General features: G+C 46.0%; 1 protein-coding gene across 1 annotated transcript in view; it reads right to left on the bottom strand.

Annotated features, from left to right (window-relative positions):
• The window catches only part of PDE6B (phosphodiesterase 6B), a 154,203-nt gene extending 128,611 nt beyond the window's left edge, over positions 1-25,592 (bottom strand). The window contains exons 1-2 of the mRNA XM_073655205.1: positions 25,122-25,592; positions 8,136-8,288 (exon numbers count right to left, since the gene is read on the bottom strand). Of these exons, the coding sequence (XP_073511306.1) occupies positions 8,136-8,288; positions 25,122-25,592 (624 nt within the window). The remainder of the gene's footprint in view (positions 1-8,135; positions 8,289-25,121) is intronic.
• Between the last annotated feature and the right edge of the window lie 310 nt (positions 25,593-25,902).

The following is a 25,902-nucleotide window of genomic DNA, read 5'->3' as shown; positions in this document are numbered from 1 at the left end:
ACAGCATGAAGATGATTTCGGGTGCACTTGGGACATTCAGCACGAAATACCCACCGGAAATACTGCTCCCATCCGAGAGAGATATCGGCAGATCCCGCCTCAAATGTACCAGGAGGTGAAAGAGCTGTTGGCCCACATATTGCGGAACGGTGTGATCCGTGAAAGCCAGAGCCCCTGGGCGGCTCCAATCGTGCTGGTCCGAAAGAAGGACGGCACCCTGAGATTCTGCGTAGACTATCGGAAGCTGAATGCCTGTACAGTACGGGACTCCTATCCACTCCCCCGAATCGAAGAGTCTCTATCTGCACTAGGGAGCGCCAAATTCTTCTCCTCCCTCGACCTGGTCAGTGGCTATTGGCAGGTCCCAGTAGCTGAGAAGGATCGTCCGAAGACAGCTTTTGTTCTCCCTATGGGCCTGTTTGAGTTCAATCGAATGCCGTTCGGACTAACAAATGCGCCAGGAACCTTCCAACGGCTGATGGAAAGATGCTTGGGGGACCTCAACTTTGAAGCCACATTAATATATCTGGACGATATAATTATCTATTCCGCAACGTTTGAGGATCATCTCCGCCGATTGGAACAAGTGTTAGAACGGCTACAAAGGCACGGCCTGAAAATTAAGCCTCGTAAGTTTCGTCTCTTCAAACGAGAAATTGAATATCTGGGGCACACTGTGTCCAGTGCAGGGGTGCACCCCACTGCGGAGAAAGTAGCTGCCGTGCAGAAGTGGCCCACGCCCGCCAATCTAAGGGAACTAAAGGCATTCCTGGGGCTCGCTGGATACTACCGCAGATTCATTAAAGACTTCGCTAAGATTGCGAACCCGCTCAATGAATTGCTGAGAGGAACAGCCGGGGGAGCCAAGCGGCAGCCCATTCAGTGGGGCCCACGACAAGAAGAGGCATTCCGAGCATTGAAAATGGCGTTAACAGATGCCCCGATTCTGGCCTACGCTGACTTTTCGCAGCCGTTCATGTTGTACACTGATGGAAGCTTGCATGGGCTGGGAGCAGTGCTGGCTCAAGTACAAGGAGGGAAAGAGCGAGTGATCGCGTATGCCAGCAGGTCACTCCGAGATACGGAGAAGAATCCGGACAACAACAGTTAGTTTAAGCTGGAGCTACTGGCACTGGTGTGGGCCATGACCGAGAAGTTTGCTGAGTACCTGTCAGGGTCAGAAGTGCAAGTGCGGACAGATAACAACCCTTTGGCCCACTTGGAGAACGCCAAACTGGGCGCGTTAGAACAGCGGTGGGTCGCAAGGATGTCCAAATTCCAGTATAAAATTGCCTATCGGTCCAAGGCCCTTAACACACATGCAGATGCCCTGTCCCGGGTCACTCAGGCGGGGCCGAAGAAGGACAGAGATGAGGAGCTCGAAGGCGACGAGATCCCGGATTTCAGCCAGTTCGCCGCTGCTGTGGTCGACGCCCAAGAGACCAGAGGGGAGCCGAGGCCCACTCAGATTCTGGGACGTTCAAGAGACGAATGGATACATCTGCAGCAATCCGACCCGGAGCTAGCAAAGTTGAGAGAATGGGTCGCCCTTAATCAGAGACCCGACCAGGAAACCAGAGCCGCTTCACTTCCAACTACCCTACAAATCCTAGGCCAGTGGGAGAGGCTCCTCCTGAAGGACGGCTTGCTATGCCAAAGAATCCAGCTGCCTCGAGAGTTTGATGTTACCTGGCAAGTGGTAGTTCCAGGAGCGCTAGTAACACAGCTAGCCCAAGAAGCTCATAGAAGAGGTGCTCACTTTGGAGTAGAAAAGACCTTCCGGTGGTTGCAACGGCTGGTGTATTGGCCTCAACTGCAACAAGAAGTCGAGGGGGTCTGCCGAACATGTCACCAGTGTGAGTTGAACAAGCCCCCGGAGCAAAGAGCTCCCATTCAGACCATCCGAACTTCTGCCCCCTTGGAAGTCTTGATGATTGACTACTTGATGGTAGGAACTTCATACAACGGTTATGGACACTGTTTAGTCATGACTGATCACTTCACCAAGTTTGCAGTAGTGACGCCCACTAAAGATCAGACGGCAGAAGCCGCAGCCAAGGCCATCTGTCAAGATTTCATCCGGATTTATGGGTGCCCGAAGCGAATACATTCTGACCAGGGGGCCTGCTTCCAAGGACGAGTGATGGATGAGCTATACCGCATCTATGGGATCGACCGTTCCCGGACAACGCCCTACCACCCGCAAGGGAACGGTGCATGCGAGCGCTTTAACCGAACCCTGTTGCAAATGTTGCGAACACTGGAAGCGGACAAAAAGATGAAGTGGCCCGAATTCGTGTCCGAGCTGGTGTGGGTGTATAATAATGGAGTTCATGCAACCACCGGCTACACCCCCTACTTGTTGCTGTTTGGAACAAGTGGCCGAGAAATCACCGAACTGGAGCTAGACTCAGAAGACCCCGGCCCGGGCAGTAGCCCAAGTACCTGGATTCGAGAACACCAGCGTCGACTCCATACCGTGAGAAGACTGGTTGCTCAGAAGTTTCAGGAAGTAGAGCATGCAGTTCGGCCCCCGACCACAGGTGGATCGCTTCAGCCAGGAGACCGAGTGCTGGTGAGGGCTAAACGATTTGGGAGTAAGCTGGACCATCGTTGGGAGGCAATACCATATCGGGTGGTGAAGAAGGTTCACCCAGACAACCCCGTCTACGAGGTTAGGCCCGAAGGGGATGACGCCGCGACATCCAGGGTGTTGCACCGTAATATGTTGCGACCTTGCTCCTCTGAAGCAGAAGTCTGTAACAGGGCTGGGCCCTCAGACGTGTTGGCTGAAGTGCCACATTCAGGAACCTTGGGGGATGAAGAAGGATGGGCCACAATGCAGTTGGGCCCGTCAGAACCGTTGGTGCCACTCCCAAGTGGAAGTCAGAATGAGTCAGGAAATGATTTGCAATCCCCAGTAGTTGATTCCTCGGATCTCCCGGAGTCTCCACCGCAAGAAGAGCCCCGCAGAACTGAGCGGGCTAATGCCGGAATTCCTCCTAACCGGTATGCTCAGGAAGAGTTTATCTGGTCTCGAATCCAACAGAAAACGCAGGAGTGTGCCCAACTCCTGTCTGAGCTTGCACTGCCTGGAAGGAGACATCAATTCTGCGAGGAGTCCACTAGCCCGAGGACTGGCGAGCAAAAAGGAGGGAGGAATGTAAAAGAACTTCAACATGACGTTTCAAGGATGGAGCAAGACTGCCATCTACTGGCCAGAGACAGTAAAGCGGAACCAAAATATACAAAGGAAGTTGCAGGGAGGGCAGATTCAGAGGCTGGACCCGATCAGGTGACTTCCAGGAAGGAGTTCAGAGAGATAAGAGGCCAGCGCTCCAAACCTGAGGGGTCTTTGGCGCCAAGCAGCAGAGAGGAGCAGACGTGCTCCCTGCGTCCTGAAAAACCCCGCGTGACAGTCCAAATCCAGAGGCCTGAGAGGTGCTCCAGCCGGGCACCGGTAAAAGAGCTCCGGATCCCTCACAGTTGTGACTCGAGTGCTGTGCCTGCTGAGGATACTAGGAACCTGATCGCGGTGCTTAGTGAGTTCGCGGAACCCGACGTCGGCCGCCGACAGACGAGGCCTGGATACCCCTATCCAAGGCTCGAGAGACTGCCCCCAACAGCCAAGCAGAGAGGAGCTGCATACGTGAGCAGGGCTGTCACTTCCACTGCTCACCCACGGTACCGGGGACAATTGGGTTTAAGTACTCAGGTTGGGAGGGGGACGGTTGGGGCTAAAGTAGCACAACGTGATTTAATTGAATTCATCCGGAAAGAGGCTCACAGCCTAGCGGGAATAACTGGTGACCCCCGCTAGGGCCAAATTCACGGTTAAAGAACTTGTGTGGTGCTTCTCATGCTTGAGGGCATCACCTTACTTTAAGAGACTGCGCCTTATTTTAAGAGACTGCGCCTTAAGGCCCCGTCACACTAAGCGATGCAGCAGCGATCCCGACAACGATATGACCTGTCAGGGATCGTTGCTGCGTCGCTAATACATCGCTGGTGAGCTGTCAAACAGGCAGGCTCACCAGCGATCAGGGGAGCAGCGATATCATGGAAAGAATCGTTCCACGATGTCCTGCTCCCGGTTACCAGCCTGCTGCTGAAGCAGGAGCAGGCTCGTAACCATGATAAACATCGGGTTACTAAGTGCGCGTGTGCCCCTAGTAACCCGCTGTTTACCATGGATACCACTCTGCTACCGTGCGCGGGAGGTTACCGTTCACCTTAGCAGAGTCGTATTCATGATAAACATCGGGTTACTAGGGGCACACGCGCACTTAGTAACCCGATGTTTATCATGGATACGACTCTGCTAAGGTGAGCGGTAACCTCCCGCGCACCGTAGCAGAGTGGTATCCATAGTAAACAGCGGGTTACTAAGTGCGCGCGTGCCCCTAGTAACCCGATGTTTACCATGGATACCAGCCTGATCGTTGGTCCCGCTGGTCACACACAGTGATGTGTGCTGGCCAGCGGGAGGCCAACGACCAAAAAATGGTCCAGAACACTTTGCAGCGATCAACGACCTCACAGCAGGGGCCTGATCGCTGCAAAGTGTCACACATAGAGACATCGCTGGTGAGGTCGCTGGTGAGTCACCAAAACCTTGACTCAGCAGCGATCTCGCTAGCGATATCGCTATGTGAGACGGGGGCTTTACTTTGAGAAATTTCGTATTTTTCTGATATTTCAAACCACTGTTCATTACCCTTGTTGCTAATCCCTTGTTTCAGTATACCTGTTGTATAAAACTGTTTACAAACATCTCTGACTGTTCTCGCCTTGTGTCTCTGTGCGTTGCATTCCTTTACCTGCATTACAAGAGTACTAAAGAAACAAGAACTAAGTGTTGTGCCCAATACTGCATGCTACTATATATGATGAACTTGAACTGTCCAGTAAACTTTTGCTTGTGGAAACAAACTGCTTGTCCCCCAAGTTATATGGGACGGATCCTGCAGCTGAAGGCCTGGAGACAGCGGAGGTCTGCAGCCTACAAGTGAGTGTGATGCGAACACCTGGGAGCACTTTGGGACTGGGGCACAATTTTCCTGTAAAGTGCCAGGGCGTTATGGAGCAATAGCTCGTCCACGGCTACTGCCCTCGGTCACTTTCCAGATACAGTTATATGAAAAAGTTTGGGCACCCCTATTAATCTTAAGCTTAATGTTTTATAAAAATTGGTGTTTTTGCAACAGCTATTTCAGTTTGATATATGTAATAACTGTTGGACACAGTAATGTTTCTGCCTTGAAATGAGGTTTATTGTACTAACAGAAAATGTGCAATCTGCATTCAAACAAAATTTGACAGGTGCATAAGTATGGGCACCTCACCAGAAAAGTGACATTAATATTTAGTAGATCCTCCTTTTGCAAAAATAACAGCCTCTAGTCGCTTCCTGTAGATTTTAAAGATTTCCTGGATCCTGGATGAAGGTATTTTTGACCATTCCTCTTTACAAAACAATTCCAGTTCAGTTAAGTTTGATGGTCGCCGAGCATGGACAGCCCTCTTCAAATGATCCCACAGATGTTAAATGATATTCAGGTCTGGGGACTGGGATGGCCATTCCAGAACATTGTAATTGTTCCTCTGCATGAATGTCTGAGTAGATTTGGAGCGGTGTTTTGGATCATTGTCTTGCTGAAAGATCCATCCCTTGCGTAACTTCAACTTTGTCACTGATTCTTGAACATTATTGTCAAGAATCTGCTGATACTGAGTGGAATCCATGCGTCCCTCAACTTTAACAAGATTCCCGGTGCCGGCATTGGCCACACAGCCCCAAAGCATGATGGAACCTCCACCAAATTTTACTGTGGGTAGCAAGAGTTTTTCTTGGAATGCTGTGTTTTTTTGCCGCCATGCATAACGCCTTTTTGTATGACCAAACAACTCAATCTTGGTTTCATCAGTCCACAGGACCTTCTTCCAAAAATAAATTGGCTTCTCCAAATGTGCTTTTGCATACCTCAGCCGACTCTGTTTGTGGCGTGCTTGCAGAAACGGCTTCTTTCGCATCACTCTCCCATACAGCTTCTCCTTGTGCAAAGTGCGTTGTATAGTTGACCGATGCACAGTGACACCATCTGCAGCAAGCTGATGCTGCAGCTCTCTGGAGGTGGTCTGAGGATTGTCCTTGACTGATCTCACCATTCTTCTTCTCTGCCTTTCTGATGTTTTTCTTGGCCTGCCACTTCTGGCCTTAACAAGAACTGTCCCTGTGTTCTTCCATTTCCTTACTATGTTCCTCACAGTGGAAACTGACAGATTAAATCTCTGAGACAGCTTTTTGTATCCTTCCCCTGAACAACTATGTTGAATAATCTTTGTTTTCAGATCATTTGACAGTTGTTTTTAGGAGCCCATGATGCCACTCTTCAGAGGAGATTCAAACAGGAGAACAACTTGCAAGTGGCCACTTTAAGTAGCTTTTCTCATGATTTCATACACCTGGCTATGAAGGTCAAAGCTCAATGAGGTTACAAAACCAAAAAAAGTGCTTTAGTAAGTCAGTAAAAAGTAGGTAGGAGTATTTAAAACAATAAAATGATAAGGGTGCCCATACTTATGCACCTGTCAAATTTTGTTTGAATGCAGATTGCACATTTTCTGTTAGTACAATAAACCTCATTTCAAGGCAGAAACATTACTGTGTCCAACAGTTATTACATATATCAAACTGAAATAGCTGTTGCAAAAACACCAATTTTTATAAAACATTAAGCTTAAGATTAATAGGGGTGCCCAAACTTTTTCATATAACTGTACATTGCAGTTCTGTAACATAGGAAACTACAAATGGTCCTGTAAAGGATTAAATGCTGCTGTAAAAAACGCATTGCATATGGACAGCACACGGATGGCAAGTGAGAATAAATAATCCCACTTTTCTGGATGAAACGCTCAATGATTTTTTATACGCTCATGTGAACCTACGTGTAAAGTGATAAATACATAGACATGTTGCTTCTGAGCAAGTTATCACTAACCTTAAAGTGAATCTGTCATCCCCCAGAACTGAAATCGAACTATTTATACCTTCCTATAGGGATTTAGACCCTATAAAAATCCTATTTGTGCTACAGGTTTTAATAAATGTGTTTTAGGGAAAAACCGTTTTATTACGTATGTAAATGAGTGGACTCGGTGTACCCTTGGCCTGGGTAAGGGCTCAATGCACCTTTCCGACCCTTAAATTACAGTACACTGCTCTAATGTTGAGTGGCAGCACTTATTTTGGAGCGCTGTCTGATTTTACACTGGAGTGGCAGAGCGCCTGTACATATAGTGTCAGTGTATGTAAGAGTAGTTCTCATCCCTCTTTCCATTCTATAGCAGCTGCTCCCTGCACACAAAATGACATAACAGCGGTGGCCAATGCTGACAGAAGAATAAGAAGGCGCACAATGTCAGTGTATGAGCGCTCCCATCTCCCTCGCACTGCTGTGTAGACCTGTGTGCAGTGAATGGTTGTTATACACAGGAAAAGAAGAGAGAACGCGCACATACTGACACTGTGTGCACTTTCTTGCTCCCCGCAGGTCATTACTGGCGGGCTGTCATCTTCTTCTCCTATATATAGCAACCGCACCCTATAGACAGGATCACACAGCAGCAGTGGTAGCCTCACACAGGAGAGGGGAATAAGATCTCTGCCCCTGCGAACACTGACATGTGGGCAAGACCCTGACTGCTCCTTTGTAAGTCTGTGCAAGGGCAGGGAGTTAGATCAATCACCATGAGGGGCGTAACAGAGAATTATAAATGAGGCGTCGGAAAGGTGCATCAAGCCATTGGGTTGCTTTTTCACTAAAACATAGTTTCAAAAAATCTACAGTACATTTATGATTTTTATAGGGGGCTAACACTATATGAAGGTCTAAATAGCTCAATTTAAATTTTGGGGGTGACAGACTCCCTTTAGAGAGTTAGATTTTATTTCCTAAAGCAATAGTACGTGTGAGAATAAGAAACTGTGTACTATATCTTATTAAAGAAATCTCCTCTTTCTCCTCCAGGACTGATCATTCATTCTCATAATTCTCAATTCCTGAATAAAATCAGTTTTCATGTGAATACAGAAAGACAAAAAATATATATTTCAATGAAATTATACTTACATCTTCATCATTTTTAGTAAAGAATGGACCATCGGTTTTGTTGACTGCCATGATAACCGCCACCACATCTTTTCCATTCATAATCGGTGTAGCAAGTATATTCTTTGTTTTGTATTCTGTAAGCTCATCTGCAAATTTGCTGTACAATGTACTCTATGTAGAAGTGAAAGACACATATAATTTACAGCATTAATAAATAAAACCTACATTGTTCTACTCAGTTTGGTAATAAAGAGCAGGTAAAGGTACAAGTCAATCAGGCTCTCTTCTTTTACTGGTTCATGCCACCACCGCACTTTCAACTAGTATTATGTTGCAGGAAGCTAGGGCGCTACAAAGAAAACTTTGGGACATTTCTTCTGCTAAAAATCACAAACTGGAACATTGCTAAATGTATTATATCTTGACACAGAATTCCCAAGAATTGGAATTTAAATACATGTAGCAAATATGTGGGACTTTTAAGTCTTACACAGCACAATTTGGTGCAGTTTTTTATGTGATTTTTTCAAGCTAATCCTAAAGAAAGATTTAATGCAAAGACATCTCACTCTCCTCTTTAAGGGTATGTACAAATGACAGCTTTGTCCGCCTGAAAAAGTGATGCAAAAGCGCCCCAAAAAATGGTCATATTGCACAGCAATGTAAAAGCAACATTGCTGTGCACATGTTCTATCTTATATCACGTCTTTTACCAACTTCACGGTTTGGAAACACTGGAGCGGTTAACAGAGAAGAGACATGCTCATTCTTTGAGTATCTACAGCTCAGAAGCCGCCCACTCTCTATACTTGATAGTATAGAGTAAGAGATGCGGTAAGAATGATGGCGAAGCTGCTTCAGGAAAACACGGGGCAGCTTCGCCTGGGAAAGCTCAGCAGCTGTGGTGGTGCCTAAATGACGCACTGTGTACATATAGACTTATGGGTCTAATTCTAGTTTGAATGAAAGAATAACATCATATAATGACTAAACAATATTGTTAGACAGTGACCTAACATTACTGCCATACAGTGGCTGAACGGATGCCACCACAAAGTGTGTCAATGGTGTCACCAAACAGTGAGTGTTAAATAGCTTTTAAGACCACCTACTGGGGAGCAACACCATGCACTTCCAGACTAAACTTACACTGGATAATATAAGGCTGCATGAGAAATTGAAGGATACACAGTAGATGGTCTACTTTAATGTGCCAGTGAATTGAAGTTTAAGTGTCTAGGACAATCACAGTATTGTGGAGTACTAAACACAACTGTAGCTGGTAAGGTGTCACAAATACATAGACATTTGGTTCTCCTATATTGGTAGATGGAATTTTTAACATGAATGTGTAACATATTCTATTCACTACAGCTGCCCCTCACCTAATATTCTGCCTATTGTTGGAAATCATTAAGGAATATCGGGATGAAAAAAACAAAGGCCCAGCCTATACAAAACAATGTTTGAGCTAGTAAGGCATTGCATTGCATTAACAAACTCATTTTTCCTTTACTACACTCTTTAACTCTGAAAGTGCAAAATTAAGACGGAAAAGTTGTGGAATTATGGAAGTCACAGAATGGATAGAAAAGTTAATGATATGCATATGATGAAAAAGTAGAAACAGCATTTTCAAAACATCTCGATTTACTCAGCATTGGGTATAAATACACCTTGGCTGCTATCTATTAATGTGGTTATTAATGATTATCTCAGGAAAGTTCTGCCATGCTGAATGCACTTGGGCATGCAATTCATCAATATCCGATGCTGGCAGCTGCTTTTGTAATTGCCAACCAATGATGTCCCAGATGTGCTTGAGACTCTGCAGGTCATGGTAGTATGTTTAGGCCATGCAGGCAGCTCACTGAACCTAGAGAAAAACGCAACCTGGTGTCATGTTGAAAAACGGCTCCTGGGACACTGGAGAAATAGCCGTATCTCTGGTTACAGGACTGACTCATTATATACTGCAAGTGAAATTGGTTGTCATTTTCCAAGCCTAACAGTTTCTATACAAACCATCAGAATGCATTTTCACGACATTGGGGTACGAGCCAGATGTCGAGCTACAGGTGTTCATGGGAGTGATTTAAGTCTAAATTGGTCAATCAGACTGTAAAATGTACTCCTATAGGTAACAAGTAAAGATGACAGGGGCGGACATACCATTGGTGCAACCTGTATCGAGGCCCACTGTGCATTATAATGAGCTATTTAACTGCAAAAGGTCCATATATTGTTGTTGCACAGAGGCCCTCTTATGTCTGTGTCCGCTCATGATAGATGGCAAAATTGAAACACCACATAAATTACATTAGTGACAAAAAAGGCATTTAGAATATATAATCTGAAGGGTCAACTCTAGCATTTACAAACTACAAAGAGCTGAATAGAGTCTGTAGAAAAATAATAACATCTGCTAGTAGAAAATGAGCGGCACTTAGCCAAAGAAAGCAAGACAAATCCCAAGCAACTCTTGAAAGGGAATCTATTAGCAGTAGGGATGAGCGGCCCTGTGGAAGTTCAGGTTCTGGTACCCAAGCCGAACTTTATTCCAAAGTTTGGTTCGAGTATCAGAACTGTACTTGAAATTGAACCCGAACCCCATTGAAAACAATGTGGATCCAAACTTTTGATCTGAAAAATATTCATTCTCTCTCTCTAATTTCAGGTTCGCTCATCTCTAGTTAGCAGGTTTTTGCTTTGTAATCTGAGGGCACCATGTGTCACTTACTGGGTTGTGTGCTCCTGTTTCAATGCAATCAGTGTTTTACCAGCAGGAGATTATCACTACGGAACAAGCTGGCACTTGTCTACTAGTCCAACCATGCCCCGAGCACAGATAAGCAGCTTTATGTCACTATACAATGTACACAGAAAGCTGCTAATCAGGGGTGATGGCTCAGCTTTCTGAGTACTGCTACAGTTGAAACTATAAGTTTACATACACTATATAAAAAGACACATATGCATGTTTTTCTCAATATCTGACATGAAATCACAATAAACCTTTCCCGTTTTAGGTCAATTAGGATTACCATAATTTTTAATCTTTGCCAAATGCTAGAATAATGAGAGAGAGAGAATGTTTTAAGGCATTTTTATTACTTACTGCAAAGTCAAAAGTTTACATACATTTCATTAGTATTTGGTACCATTGCCCTTAAACTGAATGACTTGGGTCAAATGTTTGGGATATGCTTCGGGTAATTGTACATTTGGAAGACCCATTTCTGCCCAAGCTTTAACTTCCTGGCTGATGTCTTGAGATGTTGCTTCAGTATTGCCACATAATCTTCTTTTCTCATGATACCAACTATTTTGTGAAGTGCACCAGTCCCTCCTGCAACAAAACAACCCCACAACATGATGCTGCCACCCCCGTGTTTCACAGTTGGGATCGTGTTCTTAGGCTTCCAAGCTTCTCCCTTTTTCCTTCAAAGGTAACAATGGTCATAATGTCAAAAAGGTTAATTTTAATTTCATCAGACCACAGAACATGGCTCCAAAAATTAAGCTCTGTGTTCCTATGTGCATTTGCAAACATGATTCTGGTTTTTTATGTTTCTTTTGGAGAAATGGCTTCTTCCTGGCAGAGTGGCCTTTCAGCCCATGTTGATACAGTACTCGTTTCACTGTGGATATTGACATAATCTTTCAAGCTTCCGCCATCATCTTCACAAGGTCTTTTGCTTTTGTCCGTGGGTTGACATGCACATGTTGGACCAAAGCACGTTCATTTCTGGGACACAGAACCAGTCTCCTTCCTTAGCGGAATGATGGCTGGACATTCCCATTTTGTTTGTACTTGGGTATAATTGTTTGTACAGATGTAGGAGGCACCCTCAGGTATCTTGAAATCGTACCCAAGGATGAGCAAGACTTGTGCAAGTCCACAATTCTCTTCCTGATATCTTGGTAGATTTCTTTAGACTTTCCCATGATGCTACACAAACAAACAGTGTGTTTCAGGTGTGCATTAAAATACATCCACAGGTGTGTCTCTAATTAACTTAGATGTTGCAAAAAAAAAACATCGGAAGCTTCCAAACACATGACATTTGTTATGATCTGCTACAAGCACTAAGGAAAGAAAGGAGATCTGTCCCTACAATAGAACTAAGCTAGATCCCTACGATGTAACGGGAACCTGATCCTGCGATCAGACCCGCTAAAGTCCTCGGCTAGTCTGTACGAAGACCTATAGATGCAAGGGAGGGATCCCTACAAGAACTAGGGACTGGGATAAAGTATGGGCACCTCCTAGCAGAAATTGTAGCAGTAAAAGACAAACACACAACATAGAACATAAAGGTCCGAAGACCAAGCTAAACTGACTGGGAAAGGTAACTAAGCACCAGGCTAACTTAAGAGTAGAAATTACAAAGAAGTCCAGCAAGGCCAGGAGGGCGGAGCAGGATTAAATAGGCAAACAAGGTCATGTGACCAGCAAGATAGAAAAAACCTAACAGGAGAGTTCTAACAGTACCCCCTCTTCTATGAGGATCCTCCGGATCCCCTAGACCCAGGCTTATCAGGAAACCTCTTGTGAAACGCTCTGACAAGTCTGGAAGCAGAAACATCATCCGCCCTCACCCATGAGTTATTCTCGGGTCCGAAACCTTTCCAAGCGACGAGATACTGCAAACTCCCTCTATACCGTCTAGAATTTAGGATGCGGGAAATTTCGTATTCCCCGTCCTCCACCACCGGAGGAACAGTGGCAGAGATGTCTCCATCCGACACATAAGCTCTTTTCAACAGAGAAACATGAAACACCGGATTAATCTTCCAGGAGGTAGGAACCTCCAACCTAACAGCAGATTGGTTAACTACCTGAAGCACCTTAAAGGGCCCTACAAACTTGGGACCCAATTTTTTAGAATGAATCCTCAACCGCAGATTCTTAGAGGACAACCAAACCATGTCACCAATAGCAAACAAAACCTCTTGCCGTTTCCTATCAAAGTACCTCTTAGATTTTTTGCTAGCCTCCTGAAGATTACCACGCACATCCGTCCAAACTCTCTCCAAGTCACTGGAAAAACTCTCCTCCTCAGGCACAGCCGATACCAATTTGGAGAATGACCAAAAAGACGGATGTCTCCCAGAACAACAAAAAAAGGCGAACAACCAGCAGAAGAGGATGTATGGTTGTTAAGAGCAAACTCAGCAAGTGGCAGAAACTCAGACCACCCCTCCTGATTGTCTGCCACAAAACAACGCAAGAACTGCTCAACATCCTGATTCTTCCTTTCTGTCTGGCCATTAGACTCAGGATGATATCCGGATGAAAACGACAAATGAACTCCCAACCTGTCACAAAAAGCACGCCAAAAACGAGCCACGAACTGAGGTCCCCTATCCGAAACAATGTCAGTAGGAACGCCATGTAGTCTGACAATTTCCTTGACAAAGGCCTTAGCGAGTGTCTTAGCGCAGGGCAGTTTGATGAAAGGAACCAAGTGACACATCTTGCTAAAACGGTCCACGACCACCCAGATGACTGTGAAACCCTCAGAGGGGGGAAGGTCAGTAATAAAGTCCATAGCCAGATGTGTCCAAGGTGCACTAGGAACCTCCAGAGGGCAAAGCAACCCCGCTGCAGGAGTATGTGCAGACTTAGATCTAGCACACACCGTACATTGACGCACCCACTTAATGACTTCCTTCTGCCATCCAGGCCACCAAAAACTGCGACCCACAAGTCTCTTGGTCTCAGAAATTCCTGGATGACCTGCCAACCGAGACTCATGACACTCAACAAACAAATCTCTCCTAAAGGTCCTAGGCACAAACAACCTCCCATGGAGAGTGTTAGATGGGGCATTCTCCTGTGCTTTAAGAATCTCATCTTCCAAAACGGAGTCCAATGCAGCAATCACAGCACCTTCTTGTAAAATGCTCCCCTCCTCCTCAGCACCGACCATGGGAGAAAAGCTGCGAGACAAAGTATCAGCTTTAACATTCTTGGTACCCGGGATGTAAGTAACGGAAAAATTAAACCGCGAGAAAAAAAGTGCCCACCTAGCCTGATGGGCATTCAAGCGCTTGGCAGCATCAAGATAGATCAGATTTTTATGATCAGTGAAAACCTGAATGGGAAATTCAGCACCTTCCAAGAAATGACGCCAGTGTTCAAATGCGAGTTTAATAGCCAGCAATTCCCGATTACCAATATCGTAGTTAAGTTCAGTCTCAGAAAATTTTTTTGAAAAAAAGCACAGGGATGTACTCCATCTTTGTTTTTCTGAGACAACACCGCACCGACCCCCACCGAAGAAGCATCAAGCTCAACCAAAAACGGCTTAGTCACATCAGGCTGCATAAGGATGAGAGCAGAGCTGAACTTCTCCTTTAGAAACACAAAAGCTTCAATGGCCTCAGAAGTCCACTGAACCGCATTAGCACCTTTCCTGGTGAGATCGGTCAGTGGTTTGACAATAATAGAAACATTTTTAATGAATTTTCTGCAATAATTGGCGAAACCCAAAAACCTCTGTATCGACTTCAAACCAATAGGCCTAGGCCATTCCTGAACCGCCTGAACCTTCACAGGGTCCATCTCAAAGCCCTCGCTGGAGATAATGTAGCCCAAAAAACTAATTCTCTGTACATCAAACTCACATTTCTCCAGCTTAGCAAAAAGCGAATTGTCAATTAATAACTGTAATACCTCACGTACGCTCCGCCAATGAGACTCCAGATCAGGCGAATAAATCAAAATGTCATCCAAATACACAACCACATTTTTGCCGATCAAAGGTCTAAGGATGTTATTAATAAGATTCTGAAAAAATGCTGGAGCATTGGTAAGACCAAAAGGCATAACCAGGTTCTCAAAATGACCCACAGGAGTGTTAAAAGCAGTCTTCCATTCATCACCCTCCTTCATGCGCAACAAATTGTATGCCCCCCGGAGATCAATTTTAGAGAACCACTTGGCCCCCACTAACTGGTTAAACAAATCAGGAATCAATGGCAGTGGGTAAGGATTGCGTACAGTAATTTTATTAATCTCACGAAAATCCAGACAAGGACGTAAACCGCCGTCCTTTTTTTTAACAAAAAAAAATCCAACAGCCACAGGAGACTTGGAAGGCCTAATGTGACCGGCGGCCAAGCTTGTCTGTATGTATTCCTCCAAAGCCTTTCTCTCAGGAATAATAAGATTAAATAAACGACTTTTAGGAAGAGTCGCTCCAGGGACAAATTCAATGGTACAATCATAGTCTCTATGGGGAGGCAATATTTGTGACTCCTCCTCAGAAAAAACTCTCCAAAAATCCTGAATAGGTACAGGTAATTCCCCTTTTTTCACTGCAGCAATACGTCCGTTACAACACTTGTCATAACACTTAGGACTCCAGGACTTAATTTCATTGGTAGACCAATCCAGTACAGGATTGTGCAATTTTAACCAGGGTAACCCCAAAATTACTGGAGAAGGCAAATTATTTAATACTACCAAATCCTCTTGATGAATACCATTAATAGTGAGGGGAAATTCACAGACCTTGTGAGTAACACTCTTCAAGGGGGAGCCATCGACAGAAACCACAGCAATAGGGGATGACAAAGGTTTGGGTTTTAATTTAAGTTTTTCCAAGAATCCCCCATCAATCACATTCAGAGTAGAACCACAATCCACAAATATCCGAAATTCAATTAATTCTTCCTGAGCAGCAGTAGTAGCAGAAAGAAATACCCCCTTAGAATTTAAACAGGCAATATGGGCGTAACTGACCTTTTTTTTTTTCTTTGTTCATACGAAGCACACAGTTCTTAATAAAATGGTCAGATTTCCCGCAATAAAAGCACAAACCTTCAGAAGATCTGCGGTCTTTTTCCTGAGAGCGGGGTGCCATCGCCCCAATCTCCATCGGCTCTCCAATGTCAGTACAGACCCTCTCAAGACTCGGAGCTGACATGGCAGAGGATTTACTTTCATTAACCCTTGCACGCAGTCTCCTGTCCACCCGTATAGCTAATTGCATAGCCTCCTGCAAGTTTCCAGGTGTGGGATAAGCAATCAGCAAATCCTTAATCCTTTCACCTAGCCCCGCAAGAAATAAACTTTTCAAAGCTGAATCGTTCCACCCCACCTGGGCAGACCACCGACGGAAGTGAGAACAATATTTTTCCACATTACCTGATCCCTGCCTCAAATGTCTTAATTCAGGCTCAGCTGATGAGACACGATCAGGATCATCATACAACAAACCCAAAGCAGAAAAAAAACTATCCACTGATCTAAAGCATGGATCACTAGGTTGGAGAGAAAAGGCCCATCCCTGAGGTTCTTTGGGCAAAAGTGACATTATGAACCCTATGCGCTGTGATTCATCACCAGAGGATCTGGGTCTCAAACGAAAATACAATAAACAAGCATTTTTAAAGGAAAAAAATTCCTGTTGATCACCAAAGAATAAATCAGGCAAACGTACCATAGGCTCCACAAAATGTGCTCCAGAACAGCTACTCACGTGTTGTTGGAGCTCGGCCACCTCCAGAGAGAGTCCCTGCAGGCGTTGAGCCAAATCCTGAACCGACACCATGATTGAAACTGGAAGTCTTTCCTTAGAGATATTTTTGGGCTGGACTTACTGTTATGATCTGCTACAAGCACTAAGGAAAGAAAGGAGATCTGTCCCTACAATAGAACTAAGCTAGATCCCTACGATGTAACGGGGAACTTGATCCTGCGATCAGACCCGCTAAAGTCCTCGGCTAGTCTGTACGAAGACCTATAGATGCAAGGGAGGGATCTCTACAAGAACTAGGGACTGAGATAAAGTATGGGCACCTCCTAGCAGAAATTGTAGCAGTAAAAGACAAACACACAACATAGAACATAAAGGTCCGAATACCAAGCTAAACTGACTGGGAAAGGTAACTAAGCACCAGGCTAACTTAAGAGTAGAAATTACAATGAAGTCCAGCAAGGCCAGGAGGCCGGAGCAGGATTAAATAGGCAAAAAAGGTCATGTGACCAGCAAGATAGAAAAAACCTAACAGGAGAGTTCTAACAACATCATCATATGGGCAGTCCAGAATTGTTTAAAGGCATAGTAATCTTAGTGTATGTAAACTTTTGACTTTGCAGTAAGTAATAAAAATGCCTTAAAACATTCCCTCTCTCTCATTATTCTGGCATTTGGCAAATATTAAAAATTATGGTAATCCTAATTGACCTAAAACGGGAAAGGTTTATTCTGATTTCATGTCATATATTGAGAAAACATGCATATGTATCTTTTTATATTGTGTATGTAAACTTCTGGTTTCAACTGTATATCTACAGTTGATAAAACTTTGATTGTAACATAACTGCTGCACCCAGTAAAGTAAGTGATACTGTATATTCCTGGAACCAGGGTCTCTTTCCCTACATTATGCTAATCTCAAATGAGGTACTAAACAACTCATGACAAATTCTCTTTAAATATATAAATACAAAAAAACAAAGTCTGCACAGGTAGATTCCCTAAACAATGGTAGCAGGGAGTTTGTCAGTAAGGATCAAGAGAAGACAGAATAAATAAATGGGTTCTTCAGCTCTGTACATACTAAAGAGGTGAGAGAGACTGATGTACCTGATCCCAGTGCTTTTACAGTTTCACCTAATATAGTCAGCAAGTTAATTGTAGGTATGATCCAAGTGAAACTAAAAGAAAACGATATGAACAAGGCCCTGGGCCTCATCAATTTCATATCTTTAACATGTCTATCCCTCCTGTGATTTCCATAATTGTGTGACTTTTCCTTCTTGTTGTAATTCCAGTGTTGAGGAATGTATTTTAATACGCTGTTTTACTACTATTAAAAATAAAGATATTATGCAGGAACCAAAAATTAATGACCATGCCATAGGAGAGGTCATCATTATAAGATTATAGGGGTGCAAAGTCCCCCATCTCCACCAATCAGCTGTTATCAGCGGCACCAACAGCCAGATGTAAACAGTGTAAACAGCTCTATAGCACTGCTAGTGGCTGCTCTCATGTACTGCAGATTAGCTCCTATTCAAATGATTGGTGATGTTCCACTCCATACACATTTTAGATATGGACACTGCCAGAGCTGATTGGTGGGGGTGCTGAGTGTACAACCCCCACTGATCTGATATGGATGACATATTCCAATGATAGAAATTTGCCCCCAGCACTTCATCTAGGACATATTAGGAACCGGGTCATCACATCCACAGGAGGATGCAGCGTCCAGGACTCCGAGGAGCTAATTTGGAAAAAATTGCCATGCACAAAGTGAAAGACAGCGTTCAAACTTGGATGAAGTAAAAAAAGTCTTCTTTATTCTGCCAAATACAGTGCAACGTTTCAACTAGACAAAAGTCTTGACAAAGACTTGTGTCTAGTCGAAACGTTGCACTTTGTCTATCCCAATGATAGGTCATCAATATCATAGTGGGAAACCCCTTTAAAAAGTTAATAAGTAATTGCTAGGGTATAATTCAGCAAGAAAATCTAGCTAATTATTCCATCCATTTGTCAAAGGCATTGACCATCTACAACACGAGCTCGTTTGACTTGGCATGTAGAACTGTGATAGCCAAATGTACAGCGTCTAAAACAGTTAATTTTTCAGTAACCCCCACTAAACGCATATTTATACATACAGCTTGTACAGAGACATTAAGGGACTACAAGTTTAGATAGATAGTGTATCAAGATAGCGTATTAAAATAGGAATGCTACACAAGATAAAGTGGTAGCCGAGGATGTGTGAGAGCTGAGTGAGAACATAAGTATGTTATTTTTTATATGATCAAAAGCATTATGTAGATTTTTTTAAAACATTTGGTGATATCTAAGCCTAGTGCTCTAGCAAAACATGACTGGTTAACAAAGAGTAATGGAACTATGTATAAAAGTAACATTTGATTCAACCTTTCACAATTAAACGGACATGACAGGTCTAAAAAAAGGACGGGGCCACAAACCCCAAAGCAATTTTTGCCTTTTTATTTTTTCTACCACATCAAAGCGCTTTTTTTCTCAATAGGAAATTCTAAATATATGGAATTTAAAGTGTTATTTGTAGTGCCGGCGTCCCTGCCCTCTGCTAGGCAGGGACGCAGTTCCCCTCACCGCTCTGCTCCGTGCCCGGCGTCCCTCTCCCGCTCTGCTGGCAGCGCGCGCTCCTTCCCGGCCACTGTGCTTAGGGCGCGCGCGCGCACCCTCCCTCCCTCTTAAAGGGGCCGCGCGCGCCGTCCTAAGGAGTCCCCGGCCAATGGCCGGAGGACTTTACCATATATAAGGCACCTCCTCCAAAATGGAGGTGCCCGAGCAATGTTGTTGCACTGTTCACTACTCTGCTTCAGCCCTCAGGTCCCGTTGCCAGTTACCTGCCAGTTACCTGCCAGTTACCTGCCAGATTCCTGCCTGATTATCTGCTACCTGCCTGCTAGTCTGAGGTCCGACGGTCTGCCTTGCTACTCCTGTCAGTCTGTCTAAGGACCAGCCTGCCCGCTCACCTGGGAGCGCACACCAGCCACCTGCCTGCTTGCCTGAGGTCCGACGGTCTGCCTTCCTACTCCCGTCAGTCTGTCTATGGACCAGCTTGCCCGCTCACCTGGGAGCGCTCACCTGCTACCTGCCTGCTAGTCTACCTGGAGGCTCCGCCGTCACATGCTGTGACCACCTGCCTGTCCAGTGACTCCTGCTCGCTCACCTGGGAGCGCTCATCTGCTGCCTGTCTGCTAGCCTACCTGGAGGCTCTGCCGTCACGTGCTGTGACCACCCGCCTGTCCAGAGACTTCTGCCCGCTCTCCTGGGAGCGCTCATCTGCCGCCTGTCTGTTGGTCTTCCTGGAGGCTCCGCCGTCACATGCTGTGACCACCCGTTTATCCAGAGACTCTCGCCTGCTCACCTGGGAGCTCAAGTCTACCATCAGCCGCCACAGGTCGTACCAACCCTTTACCCAGAGACTGCCCCGGTCACTTGCCGTGACCACCTGCCCGTTCACCCAGAGACTGCCCCAGTCACTTGCCGTGATCTCCTGCCCGTTCTTCCAGAGACTGTCCCGGTCACTTGCCGTGACCATCTGCCCGTTCACCCAGAGACTGCCCCAGTCACTTGTCGTGATCTCCTGCCCGTTCTTCCAGAGACTGTCCCAGTCACCTGCTGTGACTGCCTGCCTGGTCGCCACCCGCTCCCTTACATGGACTGCCCCCTTGTATAGTAGCTCAGAGGTTCCGCCTCCCAGACCCATTACAGTTTGCTCGGGCCATGGAACCCGGTGGCACCCAAGCTCCCTCGCTCTCGGACCTCTGTCATGAACTGTCCCGTCAGAGGTCCCAACAGGAGTCCATCCTGGGTCACCTGCGGAATGTCAATTCTCGCCTGGACACTCTGACTGCTCCACCAGCAACCACCGCCAGTGCCATGACTCGCAACCCGGCAGCTCCGCTGCCCACCAATACCATGGTATCCTACCCCGGACCCCGGCTTTCTGCACCTCCTCACTTCGGAGGCGACCCCGCCCAGGCTCGGGGCTTCATTAATCAGTGCACCCTGCACTTTGAACTATTGTCCCACCAGTTTAACTCCGACCGGGCCAAAATTGCCTTCATCATGTCCCATCTCACCGGGGAGGCCCTGGCCTGACTAAATCCTCTATGGGAGAGAGGAGACCCCCTGGTGTCCGACCTGCCTGCCTTCCTCACGGCTTTCCGGAAAGTCTTCGATGAACCCGGACGGAAGACCTCATCCGCATCGTCTCTGCTACGCCTCCGTCAGGGAAGTCTCACCGTGGGCCAATATGCCATACGGTTCCGGACCCTTGCCTCGGAGCTGGCCTGGGATAACGACGCTCTGGTATCCGTCTTCTGGGAGGGTCTGTCCGGCCGTATTAAAGATGAACTTGCCGGTCGAGACGTTCCTACCACTCTCGATGACCTAATAACTCTTGCCACCCGGATTGACCTACGGTTCCAGGAGCGTGCCAAAGAGGTCACCCGTGAGAGGAGGTTTCCACGTCTAGCTCCTACTTTTCAGAAACCCGTCACTCCCTCCGTCTCTCCCCAGGTACACTCTCCTGAGCCTATGCAGGTCGACCAGACCAAGATGGTCAAAACCCGTCAGGACTTACGCCGTGCCGAGGGGAGCTGCTTCTACTGTGGCAGTAAGGAGCACCGGATCCGTGCCTGCCCAGAGAGGTCGGGAAACGCCTGTGTCTAGGTTCGCTCAGAGAGGTCGACCTAGACAAGAATAAATCCTCTCCATCTCTGCTGCTGTCAGTTTCAATCGTCTGCGGGGAGAACCGTTATTTCGAACTAGCCCAACTGGACTCTGGAGCAGCCGGGAATCTTATTTCACAGTCCCTGGTAGAGAAGTACCGCATCCCCACCAAACCTCTGGCTGTACCCTTGTCTGTTTCTGCCGTGGATGGGGGTCTCTTACCACGCCCCATCCAACTCATCACCGAATCCATTACTCTGCAAGTGGGAATGCTGCATTCTGAGAGTATCTCCTTTCATGTTCTGCCTGGACTCTCTCACGCCCTCCTGCTAGGTCTACCTTGGCTCCAGAGACATGCACCCGTGCTTGACTGGCAGACCGGAGAAGTCCTTCGCTGGGGACAGGACTGCCATAAGACCTGTCTGGTTACCGTCCATCCCGTCCGTCCTTCTCCTACCCCAGCTAATCTACCTGGACTTCCGATTCCTTATTGGTCTTATGCTGATGTCTTTAATAAAAAGGAAGCAGAGACACTACCCCCTCATAGACCATACGACTGCCCTATCGACTTGTTACCCGGTACTACTCCTCCCCGTGGGCGTATTTATCCATTATCCGCTGCTGAGACCCGGTCGATGTCCGAATATATTGAGGAGAATCTGGCCAGGGGATTCATCTGGAAGTCTACCTCCCCGGCGGGAGCAGGCTTCTTCTTCGTAAAAAAGAAGGACGGCTCTCTCCGTCCCTGTATAGACTATAGAGGCCTTAACCAGATCACGGTGAAAAATAAGTACCCCCTTCCGCTCATTCCGGAGTTATTTGATCGTCTGAGAGGGGCTAGAATCTTCACCAAACTGGACCTCCGTGGGGCTTACAACCTGGTTCGTATCCGTCAGGGGGATGAATGGAAGACGGCATTCAACACCCGGGACGGCCACTATGAATATCTGGTAATGCCCTTTGGCCTCTGTAACGCTCCTGCCGTCTTTCAAGAGTTGGTCAATGACATCTTCCGGGACCTTCTCTACTCCTGCGTAGTGGTGTACCTGGACGACATCTTGGTCTTCTCTCCGGATCTCCAGACTCACCGGAGGGATGTTCGTCAGGTCCTGCTCAGGCTCAGGCAGAACCATCTCTACGCTAAATATGAGAAGTGCCTCTTTGAGCAGACCTCGCTTCCGTTTCTGGGCTACATTATCTCTCAGACCGGCCTACAAATGGATCCTGAGAAACTGTCTGCCATCGAGAAATGGCCCCGACCAGAGGGGTTGAAGGCTATTCAACGGTTCCTGGGCTTCGCCAACTATTACCGCCTCTTCATCCCGCACTTCTCTTCCCGGACTGCCCCAATTTCCGCGCTCACCCGTAAGGGTACTAATCCCAAAGAGTGGCCGCCCGAAGCAGAGGAGGCCTTTCTTTCCCTAAAACAGGCCTTCTCTTCGGCCCCGGTGCTGCATCGCCCGGACGGCAACAAGCAGTTCTTCCTGGAAGTTGACGCCTCCTCCTCTGGAGCCGGAGCGGTACTTACTCAAAAATCATCTTCCGGGAGAATGGTAACTTGTGGCTTCTTCTCCAAACTCTTCTCCTCTTCTGAGCGCAACTATTCCATAGGAGACCGAGAGTTATTGGCCATCAAGCTGGCGTTGGAGGAGTGGCGTTACCTACTCGAGGGGGCTCTTCATCCGGTAATAATTTACACTGACCACAAGAACTTGGCTTACCTCCAGCATGCCCAGAGACTTAACCCGCGCCAAGCCCGGTGGTCCTTGTTTTTTGCTCGCTTTGATTTTGTTCTTCATTTTCGCCCGGCTGACAAAAACGTCAAAGCAGACGCCTTGTCCCGATCCTTTCTGATGTCCGATCTCGAGGAAGAACCTAAACATATCATCGATCCCGCCAGAGTAATGCAGGTGGCTCCCGTGAGTCTAAATCGTCTCCCTCCCGGTAAGACGTTTGTTTCAGTACCTGATCGGGAGAAGATCCTACACTGGGGCCATTCGTCTAAACTAGCTGGCCACGCCGGTCAGAAAAAGACCCTCCAGCTTATTGCCCGGCACTATTGGTGGCCTACCCTGCACAAGGACATAATAGACTTTGTTTCTGCCTGTGTGTCCTGCGCCCGCAACAAAGTCCCGAGACATCTGCCAGCCGGACGCCTCCTTCCGCTTCCTGTACCTGCTGCCCCCTGGCAGCATATAGCAATGGACTTTATAACAGATCTTCCCGTCTCTGCCGGTTGTACGGTCATTTGGGTGGTCGCTGACCGCTTTTCCAAGATGGCTCACTTTATTCCCCTGCCAGGCCTTCCGTCTGCACCCGAGCTGGCTAAAGACTTTATCCGCCACATCTTCCGTCTTCATGGCCTGCCCCTCCACATCGTGTCGGATCGTGGGGTACAGTTCACCTCACGTTTCTGGAGAGCCACTTGTAAACTACTAGACGTCACCCTGGACTTCTCTTCCGCTTACCACCCACAGTCCAATGGTCAAGTGGAGCGGATCAATCAGAACCTGACCAGTTACCTCCGGCACTTCGTTAATGCCCACCATTCTGACTGGGTGGATCTCCTACCATGGGCCGAGTTCTCTTATAATAATCACGAGAGCGAATCCTCCTCCAAATCCCCATTTTTTGTAGTCTTTGGTCAGCATCCTCGGATTCCTTTTCCTGTCTCCACCTCTGTGGACAACCCGGCTGCGGAATCTCTCGTTAGCAAATTTTCCTCCATATGGGAGAGTACCCGGTCCGCACTCCTTCTGTCATCCGAGCGTATGAAAAGACACGCTGACAAAAAACGCCTGGATCCTCCACAATTTCGTCCAGGAGATAAAGTCTGGCTCTCATCTAAATATGTTTGAATGCAGATTGCACATTTTCTGTTAGTACAATAAACCTCATTTCAAGGCAGTAACATTAGTGTGTCCAACAGTTATTACATATATCAAACTGAAATAGCTGTTGCAAAAACACCAATTTTTATAAAACATTAAGCTTAAGATTAATAGGGGTGCCCAAACTTTTTCATATAACTGTATATGCTGTATACAGAGGCTCAATGGTTAGCACTGTTACCTTATAGCACTTGGGTCCGGGAAATAAATCTCATCAAACACCATGTCGGCATGCCATTTGTATGCTCTTCCTGTTTTTGTGGATTGTTTTCCACACTCCAAAGATACTCGGCCTGATTCATCATTCAAGTTACTTTTTTTTGTGTGTGTGTTATTTTTTATGATAATATGTTTTTTTTGTGCCAATTTCTTCAAAATGGTGGACATGATTCATGAATTTATCAGAAATGCTCTTTATTGTTGTTATTACCCTTTTTTGCATTTTTACAGTGAAAATTTGCATATTACACTAAAATGTAGCAAATTTTTGTGCCAAAAATTAAAATGCACATAAAATCATTTTTGGGGGGACTTGACTAGATTTATTGTAATTAATGAATCAGACGAAAACATTTGGAAACCCCAATATAAAAACACTCTATATAAATACAGACAAGCATATAAAATAGATATTAAAAAGGGGGCCAATCAAAAGAAGAATAGGGCACAAATGAAAAATAGGCGAAAAGCACCAAAAACTGGACAATAAATGGCCCATAGAATACTGATAGGGAATTTAGATTGTGAGTCCCAATGGGGTCAGTGATGATAACGCTATTTCTTCAGTGCTGCTGAATATTTTATATGAAAGTAACTTTAATGAACTATTAGTAGTTTTAACTCTTTATTTGAAAAAATCTATTCGCATAATGGAATCTAGTCATTAGGAATAGCTTTGCACCTACCTCAGAAACGTTTGTGACATTGATGGTCTTTTTTGTGTGTGCAACATGTCCTACAATGCCAATATCCAAAGGAAACACAATTTCACTGTCGGGTGGTACAAGGCAATCCTCCAATTTACTATTTTCCTGGATATTGAAAAGTCTGGTAGCTAATTCAGGAGTCCCATTTCTTTGTCTGTACATGAAGAGACTGCACCGATCCGCATGAATAAGACTACTGATCCTCCTAAGAGTCTTAAATACAACTTTTTCCATGTTTATACTTTCTTGCATGTCTTTAATAAGTTCAAAGAGAATTTCACTTTCTTCTACTTGAGCAAGTTCCCGGAAAGTAGCAAAATCCACAGTCATATCTTTTCGGCCAAAGGCATTTGCTATTGTCTCTGGTTTGAGCTTCTTTTTAAAGTATTTTTCAGTAAATACCGGATTGTTTTCCAAAAATGCCGCCACATCCTCCTTTTTAAGACTCATTTTAAAGGATCTCGCCGAACGTATATATTAATTTTAAAGGTAATTTTTCTTGTATCCAATATTGTGGTTTATGTGATGAGATCCAGACTGGTGCTGTGTTAGTAACATAAGAAGGTGTCAGGTCTGTATTCAGGGCCGGCCTTTGGGGCGTGCCAGCTGTGCAACTGCACAGGGCGCCTCAAACTTGAGAGTGAAGGGGGGCGCTGCGCTGGCTCCCTCCCCGTCGGTATTTTTCTTATGGAAGAGCAGAGAGGGAGCGCCCAGCGTTTCTTCTGTGCTCAGGCGCCGGCGCCCCCTCTCTGCTCTGAAA

This window comes from Phyllobates terribilis, unplaced genomic scaffold (genome assembly GCF_046119375.1).
Source record: "Phyllobates terribilis strain yellow unplaced genomic scaffold, ASM4611937v1 Scaffold_1__5_contigs__length_1240528914, whole genome shotgun sequence".
Classification (NCBI taxonomy): Eukaryota; Metazoa; Chordata; class Amphibia; order Anura; family Dendrobatidae; genus Phyllobates; species Phyllobates terribilis.
Note: the sequence above shows the minus strand (reverse complement) of the source record. Positions and strands in the feature narration are given on the sequence as shown.